Consider the following 18,222-nt stretch of genomic DNA (forward strand, 5'->3'; position numbering starts at 1 on the left):
AGTCGAACTAACGAATGTATATCCTACGAGTTTCTTTATGGTCAAGCCGCCTCCTATACATGTCGAGTCCGACAAGATTTTCTCTGTGTTCTTTCCAACAGCTGTATGCAATGCGCACGTGCTCGGTTACTGTACGGTGAAAAAGCGATTTTTAAATCACGCAAAATATTTGAATATCTTGTCAGGTTCTTTTTTTCCGTTCGACCATATTTACAAAAGAATAAAATAAAATATTAATCACATGTATTTTCAGCGTTGATTCCCGACATTTATGACCGTCGGCCCTGACTCATGTCACCGTGTGGTAGGTATAGTTTTAAAATACTCCCCAGAAACAATGGGACGTGGGCGAGAATTTGACCAAATCTTGTAAGAGAAAATTGTAACTGTAGGTAGCGTACAAGCATACATACCTAGGTGCGTACGTACGTACGTGTACGAAATTGACCTCGTAATACAAGAATTTTATTCCCAAAGACTGGAAATAAAAAAAAAAAAAAACAGAAAAAAAGGTTGGATAGTAGGTTCTTGAATTTATATTCATCGTACATCACACGAGTTATGTAGAACGTAGAGTCAAGAGTAATTCGTAGACTGTCCGGGCGGTCTTTTACCCGCAATACTACTTACGAGTATATATTACACGTTCGGTACATAGGATCGTAAATAGGTATAGGTATATAGGTACATGAGTATGTGCCATAGCATGTGTTATACCTTAGTCGGTGCACAGAGACCGAGTGTGGTACGTGGATGGATTTGCGGATGACGTTGTTATAGTTGGGACACGACACGACGTGAGAGTTCACGTTGATACATAAAGGAAGAAAACCGTTCCTCGTACTCCAGACACCGGCCCCGATGATCAAAGGGGCATTATTTCTGCCATTCGTTCGCATTTATTTTCACCGGCGCAGGTACGCGCCGCCGCTCGCGCGAGGTTAATGCGTCGCATAAAATTATCACACCTTAAAAATCATGCGTGACCCTTCGAAAGTCTCGCCGCTGAATTCCGGTAGCCGCACGGTGACCAAAGTTAAAAAAAAAAAAATGACGAATTAAACCAAACAAATCCTCCCAATAAAATTTCGAGTCAACGAAAATTCCTAAACTGTTCTTGTTACCGTTATTGTTATTGTTGTTGTTATATATATGTATGTATAGCTGTTCCGAAAGAACTTTCCAGGTGCCGAACTCCGCCAGTCGACACGCTGCTGCAGCAGGACCCGAAAAGATCGTCCTGATATGTTAATATTATCCAGTTATATTATCTCTGAGGACGATCGGAATTTATTTATATGCGAAGGTACATACATACTACGTGCACGTGTAGGTATATATATATATAGGTAAATACATATCTATGTAGCGCTGCCGATGCGGGTTTTATTTTTGCAAAGATTCAAAGGTACATGTATATCCTCTTGCGTGAATGTGGTATAGATGCATTTGGATGAATGGAGAAAAAAAAAATTCTTTGATTGCCTCGGTGATATAGCGTTGATTGTAAAAAGAATGAGAGAATTTTTTTCGCGTCCGAATTAACGTGTACTTCCGGTGGTGACCGTGATGTCGTTTTAATTATTTTTTTGGTTTTCTCGCTTTTTTTTTGTTACGTCGCGAGACGAGATACGTATGCAACGGACCACGCCCACACATTCCTGCAGACGCGTAATTATCTTTTAAAATTTACGCGATTATTATCATTATTATATTCTCTCTCTCTCTCACACACACGAGCTGGGGGGACCCACCCCGCATCGTCGCGACGATGCGTCACCGCAGACTTTTAGGATACGGTTTTAATGTTGCTCTTGTATTAATCCTGCGTATTTGATCGTTACTTTTGAAAATTTTGATTTATCGCTTCGCAGCGACGTCGATAAGCAGACGCTGAGCGACGAAGATGTTCGAGATCGCAACGCATTTCTGGTGCGTATATCACACGACATCATAGAGTTCGTATATTAAGTGGCGTGTTACATATACGCGTTTACATAGGTATCCTACATCCGTGTGTATAATTGTATGCGTGTATCGCATGAAGAGCGCATAGCGAACTATGACTAAAGTATGTTTTCATGTTCCTCCAAGAAATGTGGTATATATGTATGTAAAGTGGCGATTCAAAGTTCAACGTACTATACGAGAAAGCTCCTATAAATTACCGGTGAAATAATTGCCATGTGGAACGGGCGAAGCGGCGTCGCGGCACAACTTTTGCTATGGGACGAAGAAAATTTCATCCACTCGCGATATATTTATTCGCGACGTTTTCTAAAGTCCGTCGTATTTCAACGCGTGGGACTCGATGAAAATCTGAAACGAATCGACTGCGATCGGGTAGAAATAAAAATCGAAACCGAGCCCGTCCACCGTATTTGTAATTCAAACACCGAATTCTGATCGCTTATAGATTATTCATTCCAATCAAACTACGAGAATGGATATTGTAATACTTATAAACCGGATGTCGCGACCCGGCTGCAGCGGCACGCGAGTCAATCTGATTTTCCCATCGGAAATCAAATATCCGGATGTAACTAGCCTTCGCTTTCATCCGGTGTTGTTACATGCGTGGTTTGATGGTAACGATTCAAACGTACGTACCGTCCGTATAGTCGATAAAGTGTATACTATATAGTATAATTCATTTCTTATCAGAGCGAGACGCGCTGAGCGCATCAATTTGAGAGAAAAAAAATATCAAGAGTCAGAATAAATGGTCTCCGGGAATTCGATGTAACGGTGACCGTATGTATAGTAACAGAGAAAAAAAAAAAATTATATACCTCCAGTGTAACAATATTCATTATCTGGCGTTAATCATCGCGACGGTCAAACTTTTCGGGCGTGAATACCATCTCAATTACGTAGCGACACATCAGTGTGTACAGTTACGGTGCGATGAGCGCACCTCAAATGACATCAGTTACTAATGCGAAAACTTTCCGATTTTCTTCATCCACGAGTCGGTTAGAAATTCAAGTTGTACAGGTATGTAACTCTGATCAGTTATGAAAAATGTAAATGAAAAGACTTATTCAGCAAAATGAGACGAAGGATATTAGAAAAAATTACGGTTTAATGCTTTTAGACGTGATCGACTCTGTTAGAAAATATCGTAGTCGATTGTTGTTCGGTGGGTCGTAGTTGAGAGCATTGCATCAGCGTGTTGGGAGCAGGGCAACAATAAATATAAGGCATACAGGGATAGATCAGGTTGTCGAGAGCGCGGTTTTGTGATAATTAACTTTTGATTTACGTCCAGCCGTTTGCATATCCCATATTAAACCTATGCAACGTACGGCAGCGGCGTTACGTACATATTTCGTTTCTACAGAAGCACTTGCTGCGACGATTAAACTGGCAGCCGCGACTCCAGCAGCTTCGGTTCGGACTATATAATCGCGTGCTATACGCGCTTTAACTGCCGTTCACGGAGGGCGAAGGAATAAATCGATTCGAAAAATGCCGAATCGTAAAAAAGAAATGACAAAAAAAAAAGGAAAAAAAAAAACAAGAAGAAATGCAGTACCTAGTAACTCTATAACCATATGCACATATACACGCGTGTGGAAAGTTACAGATACACGTACAGCGAATGCACGTAATTACACACGTGCATTTTTCTCTTCGTATCGTATCCTCTTGCGTAATACTGATCGTGAAAACCTGCGGAAGGCAAATAAAAATGAAGAGCTGAAAAACGTTCGAAATAGAAAATGGAAAAACTGTATCTAGTAAAATACAGACGAGACAAAACGACTTCCATGTATAGGTGTATGAATACCATTTCAAAATAGAAATAAAAAAATAAATATTTTCGCATCTGCGACATACGTGTATACACAGATGTGTAAATTTCCTAGCTATATACCATCCATTAATCCAAGCTCTGTATATTCCTACACGGAATAAATAGTACAGACACGGTATACTCTGTAATTCTGTTTCTCACAGGTTGTCAATGTATCAACATCTGCATATCTAGTAGGTTTTCTGCCAAGATATATATCCTATACCTATACCAGATATTCGCGTATACACCGTAGGCATCTGTACACACGTTTCACGCACACGTGTTACATGAAACACGGGTAACGGACGAGAACACGAGAGAGTATAATATGCATCCATCTGCCTACATAGGCACTACTTACATGCATACCTAGGATAGAAGTACGCGCGATCTGCAATTGCCGGGTTCATGTTGCCCTTCTTTAATCTTCGCCGAGGAGATTGCACTTGTAACGATGAATGCTATTTAATTCTACGCTGTCTGCTGCAGCAAACCGCATCGGCAGCAGCAGCAGCTTTGGTCGCCGCTGCGCGGCTTTCCCCCGTTTCTATTCCGAAACTATTTTTCTCTCGTTATTTTTATTTATTTATTTATTTATTTTTTTTTTTGTCAACTTATTTTCTCGCCGCCGTTTCATCGACCGACTTTCAAAAAATTTTCGCCTACGGTTCGTTAGATCGACGGCGCTGAGAGCATGATCGGATTATTTTGTATGATCTGTTAAAAACCGTTGATTAATTATTACTATTTTTATCATCCCTTCGAAAACTACCTGTCGTATTTACGTACGTATAGGAAACTGAATGATACGACGTGCTCCCGACTGTTGAGAAACTATGTAAACATTCCACTGCATGTGTACCGCTTGAATAGAACGTACTACATATGTTTTTGAAGAAAAAAAAAAGGAAAAAAAAGGAAGAAAAAAGCATAGTAACGAACCAGAATAAACGGCGCTAATGAAATTCCCGGCGCATATAATTCTCAACTAATTCCCAACAGAGTCAAAAGCTCCATACCTTACTTACATATTAACGCAGGTGTTACACCCCGACATTGGTATATGACAACCGAATATTAACCATAGAAATTATACCATCGAATTTTGTCACGTTCTACATCATGCTGTAAAGAAAATACCCGCGGATAATGAATCAAAAGTATAGGTATAACACACGCCTATGAATTTTATATTTTTTTCTCTTCCTCTCGCATGAATGAATATTCCCGAATTTTTACGGCGTATAGGATATACGAGCGAATAAGTGACTGACTCGCGTATCGATGACACGTACATTCATCACCTTTTAGAAATGCCGATGATGATGCGAGGTCTTCGAAGTCTTTGATCGACGGGTTGAGGTTCCCGCGACGATGAACGAATCGCGTTACCTCCTTTTTTTTTTTTTTTTAAAAAACCATTATTATTATTAAATCGACTTCGGAATGTCGGTATAATGCATGTGTGCTTCGCGGGGTGCGGTTCGTGGTATTTAAACCGTCAAAGATATCCTCAGCTTATGAAAATCAATTTTTTTTTTTTTTTGTCAATTCTGCAAGAGAGACGTTGTGCAATGTAAGATTATAAAAATCTCGCGGTATATTGTATGTAAATTACGATGTGCGCGGGAGAAATTTTTCGTACGTACCTATATAATAATGGTATTATAATGTGAAAAAAAAATTATGACCTGCGGAAGATGATTTCCATCGATCGTATATGATAATTTGATGCAAACTCACCTGGAACAGAAAAATAAAATCATACATGATTATTGAATGCGTTTATTGACGAATATAGCGATTATAAATTCTGTCGTCGAAATGGCCGTTAGAAAAATGTGACGTTATCACATTATAAGAATGGCAAAAAAAAAAACACACAACGCGAATAACGAACGCGTAATCTCGATGGGTGATACAAACCGGACGCTATACGGAAATAACGTGCATATATGCAGGATATGTGAGTGCGACGATGCGATGATGTAATTAACGAGAAAAAAATTGAAACAAATGTCAAATCGAATTGAAAGGTAATCGCTGTTGCAAATATCGAGCACGATTAGAAACGTAACGAAGTTATTGGTACGTACTAGATACACGACGGATTTCAGGTATGTTATACACAGGTAGTCTCATGTTCCATATCTACCGGTGGTTATAAATACCAAAACTGAAAAATCGAATCGCATTTCATTACAGAGCGAACTAGCGGACGCGTTATACGGTTAGAACGCCTTTTTCGTTAAATTAATCGAGGTAAAACCACCGAACGAATATTTATCATTCGATATGGTGGGTGTAAGGAATGCTGCGCGACACGTTATAACTTAAGATATACTCGCGTACGTACACGTGGGAAGTGCAACTCCGTCGGTAAGTGTAAACCTCTACGTTCAACAGCGAGGAAACAGGTGAATTCCCGAGCTCTGACGAGCTTTTCATGTCGACTAGATGAAGAAATTTTTCGCTGCAAACGATCGTTTCTTTCGCGAGTCGAATTATCGGATATTTTCGCTCCGATGCTTGGATACGCGAGCGGCGGGAACCCGGCGAATCTCGGTAATTTGCAAACGCCTGACGTTGAGTCAAAGATTTGCGTAATTGCGGTCAAGACCCTCCTCCGATCGGCAACGCGTCAGACGTGTACAGCGCACTTCTCGTTCCCGTACGGACTGATCGCGTTCGCTGTTGAGAAATCGAATTATCGAATCGATCGAAACTCCAATCAAATCTAATTAAATCAGGACGGATGCACCCGCGTGTACTTCCGCCGCACTTTTCTTTCTCGCACGTAAGTGTGCAGAGCTTATTCTATAGAATTACATATAGGCGAGTATTGAACCTGCCTTGAAAAGATCTGCGTTATTACGTACTTCGACTTATTAAAATTCACCGCATAGTTTGAAAGAGAAAAAAAAAAAAAAATTACCTAAATTCAAAAAGTATGCGTGTGTCACGATAAGTGCGTAAGGTATACGTGTACAAGCGTATCTTTGAGTTTGAGTTAATTGGCATGCATGACGTACGAATTAACCCGTACCTCTCAAAGTCCCGCTTTAGTTTAAAACTCGTTATTCCAGAGTCAACTCCGTACCTATACATATATATATATATACGTATAATACCGCTGTGAAAACCAACATCCATCGATGCGTTTGAAAGCAAAGTGAGCGGGCAGAGCTCCGTAGTCCGTACACCGTACGCGTACACCGTACAGGATATGGAGAGGGGGTCAAACACGGAGACAAGGCCGTCGTGAGGTCATACTTAAGTAAGGCACGAGAAGTACGGAACTTACCCCCACCGTGAATTCACATTCCCACCCTCCTCTTCGCGACGGGGTCTCTCGAGTGAGACATTTTTTTTTTTGTTGCGTTTATTTGAAAAATTTTTATCGCCTTTTCATTGCCTAAATTCCAACAGCGTACACGAGCAATAAAAACCCGATAGCCGAGTACACGCGGTAACTGTAAAAGTTGAATACAATGGGAATATCCGGGAGCAGAAAAATTTAAAAACGCTTTTTGAAAACGAAAAGAGATGCTGGTTTGTCAGTTTTTTCCTTTTTTTTATCGTGCGTGGATCTTGGCTGAAAAATCTTTGGAATGTGAGAAATGTGGAAAAAAAAGCATTGCGAGGTAATCTCCTCGTCCGGTATTAAATTAGTTGGAAATATTTTAATGGATTGTTGAACGAATATATGAATATTAATTGTAATTCGAGGCGGTTACCGTCACGGAATAGGAGATTTCTTTGCCGACCGTCGTTAAAGCGGGAATTCTCTTCTCGTTGCGGGTAAGAGGCTCCAGGTTCAAAGCAGATCCCTACTTATATTAAATACCATCCCTGCTATATTCCAGCTCTTCGAGGTTTTCTGTTACCAGCCTAAGTGAATTCAGACTCGCAATAATCGAGAGCGCGTAAGTAAAACAGAATGAATTAATTCGCTCAACGAATAAAAAAAAATCCAATTTGCACGATTGAACGATACTGGTCAAAGGGATGTATGATTTTCGCAGTACCTTCGAATCGTCCCGAACATCATAACTATGACAAACGAAATTTTTGCAAAATCGTTCAACTTTGATGACCGATCGATGGAATGCTGGTTCGAAGACGAAGGTGAGAAAAAACAAAGCAAACGTTGAAGAATGAATGTGAAAAAAAAAAAACAATTTAAGAGAAGAAAAAAAAAAAAACCCGAGAAAACTTGTAAGTTACGTCAGGTCTGCAAACTGCTGCCGCATATTCGCGCGGTTCAATGTTCCCCTATGTCAGAAGCGAGCTTTGAATACGTAAGACGAAACGAAGAATATTATCGTTTTATTGTCGAGTTGGCTCGCTGTACCAAGAATTGACTATATAGAAAATTATACACGTACTAGAATTCTGCAGTTGTTCTTCGGGGTTGGCTGTTTGTACGTACAAGTAACTACGTGTACGAAGTACGTATACATACATACAGCATTAAATATAACGACGCCGCACAATGTCTCGTATCAAAACGTGTTCAGATTCAGGCGTATACGGTACATCAAACGCGCATAATTTATCATAAAAATTTGTCGTGAAATAGGTACTCGAGCGATTTCTTTGCATTGAAAGAGACCGATTAAAATTCTTCAGGCACACGAACAGCTGGTAGACCTCTGACGTTTGTTCGTACGATAAAACAGAAAACCGGATTTTAAGAATGACGATCGATAAACGGCGATTAAAAATTTTATTCGAAATGCATTGTAGGCGGCGGCCCGAGGTTCCGGGGAATACGGAGATTTTCGTGATATACGACGCACGGTCCACTCATGAGATGTAGAATAGGGTGCGGTTTACGGTAATTTACAATTTAAAGAGAAACTACGACCGATCGATCGGGTTCGACTGTAATCCAGATTCTAGGAGGAGGTATTCGGAAAAGGAATGAAAAGAAAGAATTACCAGTTTCCGTAGACGCCTGAGAACCGATTATCAACTTTCTACATGCACAACGCGTCGAGAGACCTCTGTCGATATCGGATAGACAATTTGTTTAATTAGTTCACGTGATTAACCGATGCGTGACAAAGACCGATATAAAAAAGAGTCGAGTGTACGCGGTGCACAAGAAAACTGCGGACGAGTAGGATTCGCCGTTTGTGAGGAATATATGTATGTAAAGGAAAATCGTGTAAGAGTCCCCGCGCGCACAAGTGAAACAATACATAGCCGCTGGCACAGATACCTCAATATACCTGTACGGTATTCGAGATACATAGATTCGCAGTATCTATGGCTGCGCAGCGCTGTATTACATAGGGAGACAAGCGTACGTACATCGCTGGGGAATGCAGCTAAGTAGCCTGCACCTTGAGGTCTCCTTATACTTTCGAAACCTTCCAAGTGAATTTTTCTTCCTCATATTATTTTTCCATATTACGAAATATGCTTCGATGAATTTTCACGTACACGCACCATATATATACGTAAGAGATACCCCGTCCGTCCGTACACCCTACCCGGTTATCGGAGCCCCTTCGCCAAATTTTTTATTCAAATATATCAGATATTCAAATCTCGAGAAGATCACAAGCGGAAAGAAAAAGAGCTTTTCTTTTTTAACCTCAGCGAAAAATTCCGGATAACTTTTCGTACATCCGTTCGACCGTATTCTCCAGAACCGTTGACCGGATTAAACCCCATTTGAGATTTGCAGCAGTATTTTATGACCCGCGAACTCTGCTGTTGCACATGGTCGTCGGACAAACGAGCTGCCTCTATTACGCCAGTTATTACGGTCCACGAAGTGAATGTTTCAATCTTTGTTTTTTTTTTCTTGTTTTTTTTTTTTTGAGGCCACGGGCAGACACCGTCGTCGGAAGGCAGAAGGCAGTTTACTGCAGAAACCCGCCTCGCGGTGACTTCGTTGGTACAGTAAAATTGAATGGACCATTTGTCTATTCGCTCAATGAAGGACTTCCGCACAGGACGAACAAGCTCGTCCGCGCGAATGCTCTGAAATACGATAGAATTTGAAACGGTCAATTTCAACCGAAATATTCACTCCGCGTGTCGATGAAAATTTTTTGGGAATGCGAATGTGGGTATCGATCTTCCTACGGTAATGACGATGCGATAATAATGTCGTTTTGCCGGACACCTACACGCCGCGATACATTGATTGACTCGTTCTCGCTAAGCGAGCAGGTGAGCAGGCGCGGAGCTGCAGCACACCTCGTATAATACCACAGAGTGAGAGCACCGGTTTCGCAAAGTGAGTCATTTGAAAACGTGGGTTTTGCAAAATTGAATCTACGATCGCCGTAGACCGTCACGTTCCATCGCGCGGACCTCGGCATAATCGATTAGAAACCTTTCAAATGTCAACGTAGTCGTCGATAGAATATTCGTTACCGAATCATCCGTTCCTCCGACGATCCGATGATGTGAGTTTCTTTTTTTTTTTTGTTTTTTTCGGATTTGTACATTTTTTTTACAAGCCATCGAAAAGTTTTCTAGCGTAGACGACGCACCGCCGAATATACCACCCGGGCAAAAAAATCTTTCGACCAAAAAAGACCGACAGACGCCACCGCTCGTGACTCAGACCGGTGGAATTCGGCCTGCATCCTGCACGGGGTCTAACACTGCGGCACAGGTTGTGTCTGTCTATCCTGATATCCTGCGGTAGTTCGGGACACGGGATAATAATTTCGTCCAATGAGTTTAAGTACGATCATTAGTTAACGCACATCCCGTTGCGAAAAAATATAAGTAGCGGCTCGTTCGTTTGGATACGGATCAGCAAAACTAGCCGACATCGCAACGGAAGGACTTCGGCGGTCGCGGGAACCGAAGAAAGTCTTATCTAAGATATGCAACTCTCGGCTTGAGTTTCGTGAGATTCGCAACGCGCTTATCTCGAGTCGCTTTCGACTCGCGCATTAAATTCGCGGGATGGAATTCGTATTCGTTCGTTCGATCGATTGTATACGGAGTCTCTTTTTCGTTCGGAGGAGTAAAACGAGGTGAAAATTCAAGGAGTATTTTGAGGAAAAGGGACGTAAGAACGGCGCGACGGAGAAAGGAACGGAGAAGTGAACTCTGCCCGTGCCGCCGATTACCGTTGGACGTGGTGATTTACCTGATTGAGATTGTCATTGATTCCAGAATTCGTTGGATTGTTGTGATGCAGCGTTGAAGCGTGGTTGGCTGAAGTCAGCGATGGAATTCCAGAATTCCTTTCAAGACCGCCGGCACCAGCGTTTCCGTCATTTCGTTCCATATCAATTCAATGTCCGGCGAATGTCGAACACACGTCCCGTAACGACTTTCGTTTTTGATAACCAGTTCGCGGTCCTCTTTCTGCGTTTCACTTTTTCCTTCAAACGTCGGGCGACATTATCACCCTCCCTCTGCGGTTGTTTCGATTAACTTCGTCGACGGTAGAAATTCAAGAGAAATGTCCTATTCTCGTTAACCCGGACGGAGGAACATGTCGCCGTTTTCTAATTACGAAAACCGCGGCAGGCGTGTAATTTATAAGGAATGCGTAAATCACGCCGATAATCGATTGCCGCAGCATCCATTCGATTATCTCAGGTAAAAATCACCTGCGCGGTTTCTTGGGCCAGGTTTATAACGAACACCTGTACGTACAACCCACCGCCACCGCCTTCTTCTTTTCTACAGCCGAGCGTAGGCGATCGGGTATTTTACTTTGGCAGATATACACGAGCTTTCGTTTTCTGCAGGAAAACTTTTCATCGGCAACCTTTCGCTGCACTTATAGCCTCGAGCCGATAATCTGGGCGGTACCCTTTCCTCCGTTAATCTTATCGGAGAGATTTTCGTATTCCAATAATTGTCACGGGTATATGACGACATCCGTTAAATCCACAGCGTTGGTGAAAAAACGATCGTACGTCAGCGTACGAGTATACAATATCCAGTATTCGCCGATCAACGGCGCTCGTAGAATAAAAAATCAAAGATTAAAATTTTCCTCACAGTTGTACGTATTTGCACACGTATCTGTTCGGTAGCGATGCTGCAAATGACGCAGAAACAAAATCACTACACCTTTCATCACGGGACACACACACAAATGCACGGAACGCGTAACTCGCCGTACAGGTAGTAGTGAGAGACTTTTAAGTTGCGCGCAAAGAATTCCACCGACTGAACACCGCGACCTCCTCAACCGGGCATTTTAACCGGGGGGAAAAAAAATCTTTCCTTCTTTTATCGCTAAAAAACTGGAAAATGTTTGTTTTTTTTTTTCTCAAAACTAGTTCAGCCGATAAATGAGTAAAAAATTGACTCCGAGCAGCGAAAACCCCCTTAAAGACCTGGCAACGCTGCCGAAGGACTGTCCATGCACTCCGGAGTGGAAGGTTTTGATGCTAGTTGAGAGGCTGGAGGCAGACACCGGTTTACTGAGAGCACCGAGGGCCTGGCACGAGGTCTTTCCACTTCACGAGCCTCCAGGTAGAGGCCGGCACGGAACGGTTGCCGATCGCAACGTGCACGTCTTTCTGGGGGGAGATCGTCTTTGGAGTTTTACTACGAGGAACGCCTCGAACCGACTCACTCGTAACGAACCGGTCGTCGTCGATTTCTTTAAAAATTCACGGTCACATGCGACCGTCCCGAGAGCTGACTGGATCACCGGACTCCCGTAGCGCGTCGGCTACGATTTTCCGATTCTGGGTTATAGCTTTAGGATACCGAACCGGAGGACGGGGTGTGTTCCTCTTCACAGCCGGCCGGACCTAGGACCGGTATAATTAAGACTCGTGTCTGCATCGACCGAAGGTTGCTTATTACTCCTACGGGGAGTTATTTTGGGTCACCCAAGTATTTTTACATCCGTAAACCGATCTACCGAGCTTCTCGTCCACATAGACTGTTCCGCGGTGTATTTTAATTGTGTGTTCGGTTACCGCACCTATATTTTTCTTCTTCACTGCGTTACGTTCGTTCTATAGAAATTTTAATCACCCTTCAAGTTTCATCGATATTTCTGATTGGATAAGGAGGGTATACCTGTATCTTGTATATTGCAATTCGTTGAATAAATAAAATACAGGCGCCATTTTACTTTTTCTACCGATGTGGTGCATGTCTAGGTAAATTGATGGGTTTTATTTCGAGAAGAGTTGAGTGAAAGAAGTATTACGTGGTGCACAGCTGCTCCGATAATTGAAGCTAGTTTTGACTGTCGAGTTCCTGCGCGATGAGACATCGGGTAAATTTTTTTACCCCCACAGGGAATTTATATTGCGCGTAAGTCAGGTAGGCCGGTCGTCCGGGTTAGGCCACCTCATGGCTCCCGAGGTCCTACAGGTAGCTCATTTCTCCCACCTCGTCTCCCAACTCGTGCGTAAAGGTTCGTCCACACGGCAAAAAACCGATTCGAGTCGATTTTTTTTCTTTTTTTTTTATTTATTTTTTCAACGGGGTGACTCGATCTGCGTTCAGGCTGCACTAGGAATCGATTTGGAATACGAACCAAAACTCTGCGTGGATTTTCGGGATTTTTGAGCGCGTCAGAAGAACTTTTGTAGAATAAAAATCGAAAACATATTCGATGGCGTGACGGTCGAAATTTTTTTTCGCAAATACGTTCGGAACACGAGCGGATCAAGATGTGCCCGAGGTTACAAAGGAGCGATTCTAAAGGGCGGGACAAAAGTCATTCCATGGATTAAACCGTAGAGCCGTTTTCCCCCTGAAAGTTTCAACGGATTTTACGATATCCAAGTTTCCACGCAACGGATTCGGTCTATTGATCAGGATAACGATTCGGTTCTAAGGTATGCGACCGGAGTAGCGAAGTGGATGGCATCTACCGAGGTATGTATATATATATAAAATTTATTCGATTCACGGTAGCGGAGAATGAAAATTTTCCCGTTTCTACGAAACAATCAGCTGATCGTAAGAAAATTACAGTGTATTTTTCACAAAACAATAATTACAATTAATTGTACGCTTATACGAGTGCGGCGGTTGCGTGACGCAGGTGGGTGCAGTTGAACGTGATGCGGAGATTTTTTAAGAGGAAGTAGGAAGTGGCTGGGGGGGTAAGCGAGAGTATAAGGTAAGTACATTAGCCGAAAGAAACACAATTTCAAGTTGTCCATCACGTAGGGAATTATGCCGAGAAGCCGACTTTTGACGAAGCTCCTTCTTTTTCGTCCTCATCTCGATGAGTAAACCGCAAAATATTTCAAGTGTGCGCGCGTTCACACACACACACGCGATATAATGGTATTGCTCTTTAGTGGCTTACCGTGAAACGCGGAGAGGCGGTCAAACGGGTTTGGAGCCCTTTAAATTTTTAAAAAAGTTTCGGCACCTATCACGTGAACTGCATGGGATACTTCATACCGTCGTTCGGTTACCGCGGTTAATTTTAGCGGTTTTGCCGGTCCACCGTTCGATAAATTTGGGTCAATCGATCGAGAAGATGAATAGATAAGTCACGAAAATTTTTTTCTACGCACAAATTCAGAGAATTTGAAAAAAAAACCTTCGCAAAAAGAGAAACGTGCGTATACTTCCTTTCCGATGAAAAATATTTACTCTAGATTTCTACAAATATTTTCCCATTTTAATTTTTCTTCTTCTTTTCAATAGAGTCCCGTGAAACGTTTCTCAATCGAAGAGTCGATGATATCGTCACCCACGTGGGAAATTTCTTCAATTCATCCGCCTACTCGGCACAGAACTTTTGAGAAAAAAGAATCGAAGGACGCGCTGGTCGTCCGTTACGCGAAAATGGACGTTAACGCGAATGAATTCGATTCGCGCGGTGGGCCGCACATCGCGTACGAGCACAGCTGTACGAGGATCAGCGTCCGTACGCCTTGGGTGGAACACGATAATGCCACAGGTAGGTGGAACGCGGAATAGAATAGGCGTAATATACTGTACGTACACAACAAACATACCTATGTACACTCAATACCTCTCTTCAATTACGCGCTTACGCGTCCGTCGGGCTGGGTTTGCATTCCCTTGTAAGCCGCGACTACATTATTCCGCGGTTTAACTCACTCCCGCCTTCTTATACAGGGTGTTTCGACGTTGACAATCCCACGCGGTGTGTACGCTATACTTTTCGCGGGTGTCGTCTCAGTTATTCGATCGAAACGAAACGACGATCCGAATTCTCCCGCGAAATCTGAAAATCCGAACGAACGCTCGACGAGCATGGCGAGGAACGAAAAATACGAATAATCTCTCAATCTCGAATATATTCGTAAGGGATAATTTCTGCATCGGCTGCTGTTCACTCGTTAATAAAATCACGGACACGCTGTACCGTGTAAATTGCGGGTACGGAAAGATATCGGTATTACTATTACGTATGTATATCCGAGTGTTACCCCGCGTAAAGTATCGACGTGGGTACAGATAGGAGTGAGGCGTACCGAGGTATAAAATCCGCAATGCAGACTTCCAATATCCAGCCGGCAACTGTACGTGGTGGTATATGTTAAGGCTGCCCACATATTTTACGATAGGTAATTGCTACCTTCATTGCTCTGCTATTACTCGGTTGGAGAGGCTTGGCCGCACGACGATCATGCTGCGCTTTTGCTCCGGGGGTTCCCTATCAGCCACGAAATTCGATTGTACCTACTTTTTTCCACTCCTTTTTTTTTTCCACTCCTCCTCCTCCTTCTTCTCCTGTATCGGCGTCGCTTCAAATTGTTCACTCTTCGCTTCCGTCTTACAATCTCATCTCGTTCGAGCTACCAGATATGGAGAACCGCGATGCTCGATGAAGTAAGTGATATAGAAAATAAATGAAATTTTCTCCTTCTTTTTTTTTTTCTTGTTTTTTTTTTCCGAATGTCAATCGAACGTCGAGAGGATTTCAGATAAGAGAACCGAGCGACAAAAAATACGAACGCGAGTTATCTCGTTGTCTTTTTTTCTTTGCACATCGCTGACTGCTTCCAAAGAAACAACGCTTGTATACGTGTAGATCTTCTGTTATAGAGTGATTTGTTACGACGGTATGGGCCCCCGAAGAGTTCGTAACGTACGTACAAGAATTGAATCTCGACGCTGCAGCGTACGGTAAGGCTTCGGATAAGATCGTACACAGGTAGTTCGTACTACCGGAATCCATCCAGTGGTACGTACAAAGCAAACGTTTATGAAGACCGCGGCGCATGTAGGCGACATAAAGAAATGTGTGAAAGATGAGAAGTTGATGCGTTTATAGGCGTGGTTTTCTTACCAGTGCAAGCAGTCCGTTCTCTTCTCTGTACATCTGAGTTGATCTGAGGCGCGTCGCGGAGATGACGTACGAAGCTAATCCAACTTCGACGATAATTGAGTGGATAAACGCGGAGCGCGTGCACCGTAACCCTGCCGTGAAGGGATGAAAAAAAAAAAAAAAAGGGAGAATTTATCGTGGAAATCTGCCCTGTAATGCGAACGTATCGCGCGCCTCATTTCGTTCGGAGGGCCGTAACCGAGTGGTAAACTTGGCCTTTCCGATCCGAAAGCAACGACCTTTTCGTCTCGACGTCCTCGAGGTCCGTGACACGGAGGTATAAGACTTAGGGCTAAGGTCGTTCAATATTTATAAGAGAAACCGCGTGGCCCAAGAGAGGTACGAACGTCGCATCGTATCGCCTCTCGCGTCGCTGCGGTGCACAAACGTTATGTATAATATCCCCGTGTGCGGTGCAACGGAGGGGGACATGTCCGATGCATAATACGTGTGCGGGACACGTTTGTACGCGAGTAAATGTGTGCACGCCCATATGGTGTGAGGGTCCGGCTCTTTCTTAGGGAAGGAGATAGAGAAGGAGAAAGAAAGAAAGAAAGAAAGAAAGAAAGAAAGATAGGGGAACGGAGTAATGGCGCGCAGAGGAGGGCGGAGGTGAAGGAATGCAGTTGGACTGCACTCGAGTGAACACCATTCTACACTTGCACGCGCCTCTTGGTCCCCCTCCCTCTTATTCATTCTTCGTTTCTTCTTGCTTCACTCCTTCGCCTTCCTTTTTTTTCTTCTTCTTCTGCTTCTTCTTCTTCTGCTTCTTCTTCTTCTGCTCATTTTCCGTTCCTCCTCGTTCTGTACTGACAATGAGTCCTTGCTTCACCATCAGTACATCCACTCTGTCTACTTCTTTGTCTGCTTCTTACAGTCAGCCATAGCTCTTGAGGGAGACGCACTTCAATCCTCGAGTAGGTATATACCTTGTACCATATGTGAGGGTGAGGAGACGCGCTGATTAACAAGTCTTGCATACAATGCACCTACTGTTGTTTCTCCTTTTACCCGAGACGAGAACCGACCGCCGCAGCCAGCATTCGTACTCATTCGGCGTGCGCTAGTCGGCGAAAGAGAGTAAAAGCAAAAAACGAAAAAAAAATAAATAAAATTAAAAAAATAAAAAAAAAACTGGACAAATAAAACCTCATCTACATTTCGGCGTCGCTTTATTTCCACCTTGCGTGTCTTACCGTGAAGAAATTAGAGTTCAATTTCTCGGAACAATAAAGCCTACGAAGGGAAGAGGATGAGAGAAAAAAAAAAAGGGGGGGGGGCAATAAAAACGAGAACTTTGATGCAATGAAGAAGACACGCGCATGAAGACAAACGCGTTCACCTTCGTTTCTCTCTTATTCCAATGAATGGGGAATGAATGACCGAACGAACGAACGAACGAACGGATGTGAATAGCAATAAACACGGGAGGTTAATTCCCACCGAGAAACTATCGAACGGCAATCAATGTTCGGGTGCTTGACCACCGCTATCCACACGCATGGCTCGACTGAAGTTCAATAGAAGTAGCCGTACCTACGTGTGTTCTATACCTTCGGAACGGCAGGTGCGGGTTAAGCAAGTAGGTAAATATATTCATGGGCTGTAGACGACGTCCGGATTCGATGCCTCCGCGGTGGTCCGGTGAAATTTTTTTATCCTCCATATTGCCCTACTTTTCTCGAATCCCTTCGGCACTGTCGCACGATATTCTCTTTCACTTTTCCATAAATCATACACGAAAGCCTAATTAGGAGCGAAGAGGAAACGCGTAGTTTAGTTTTCGGATTCATTTAATTTCGAGCAACGATTTTCGACGGCGCGTACCTGTAACCCGCTCTAAACCGGAAAGAAGTGTAAGAAAAAAAAAAAAAAAATAAAAAATAAAGAAATCACACGACCGTCAAGGGCGCGGAGATCGTTCGTTCGTTGTCCGAATCACTCCCCGTGGGAATACGTTGTTATACAATTCAAAAGATACTTTAGGGCTTGCTAAAATGTTGGTAAAGAAATCGACGAGCGCCGCAAAGTGTGGCGGTTGGTTAAAGAAAAAGGGGGGTAAGAAAGATTATAAAGGGGAGCGGAAATGCACTTTGTGACTGACTCTTATTTTTTTTTTTTTTTTTCTTTCATCGTTCTA

General features: G+C 43.0%; 1 protein-coding gene across 9 annotated transcripts in view; it reads right to left on the reverse strand.

The window, feature by feature from the left end:
- Positions 1–18,222, reverse strand: part of LOC105690810 (tight junction protein ZO-1) — a 71,119-nt gene that overhangs the window by 28,279 nt on the left and 24,618 nt on the right. The window contains exon 1 of one of the 9 annotated variants that reach the window (XM_048660339.1): positions 10,929–12,237. The exons of the other annotated variants lie outside the window; for them this stretch is intronic. Within the exon in view, the coding sequence (XP_048516296.1) occupies positions 10,929–11,069 (141 nt within the window). The 5' untranslated portion in view covers positions 11,070–12,237. Of the gene's footprint in view, positions 1–10,928; positions 12,238–18,222 lie in introns of those variants that run through there. 9 annotated transcript variants of the gene reach the window in all.

Source organism: Athalia rosae, chromosome 1 (genome assembly GCF_917208135.1).
Source record: "Athalia rosae chromosome 1, iyAthRosa1.1, whole genome shotgun sequence".
Classification (NCBI taxonomy): Eukaryota; Metazoa; Arthropoda; class Insecta; order Hymenoptera; family Athaliidae; genus Athalia; species Athalia rosae.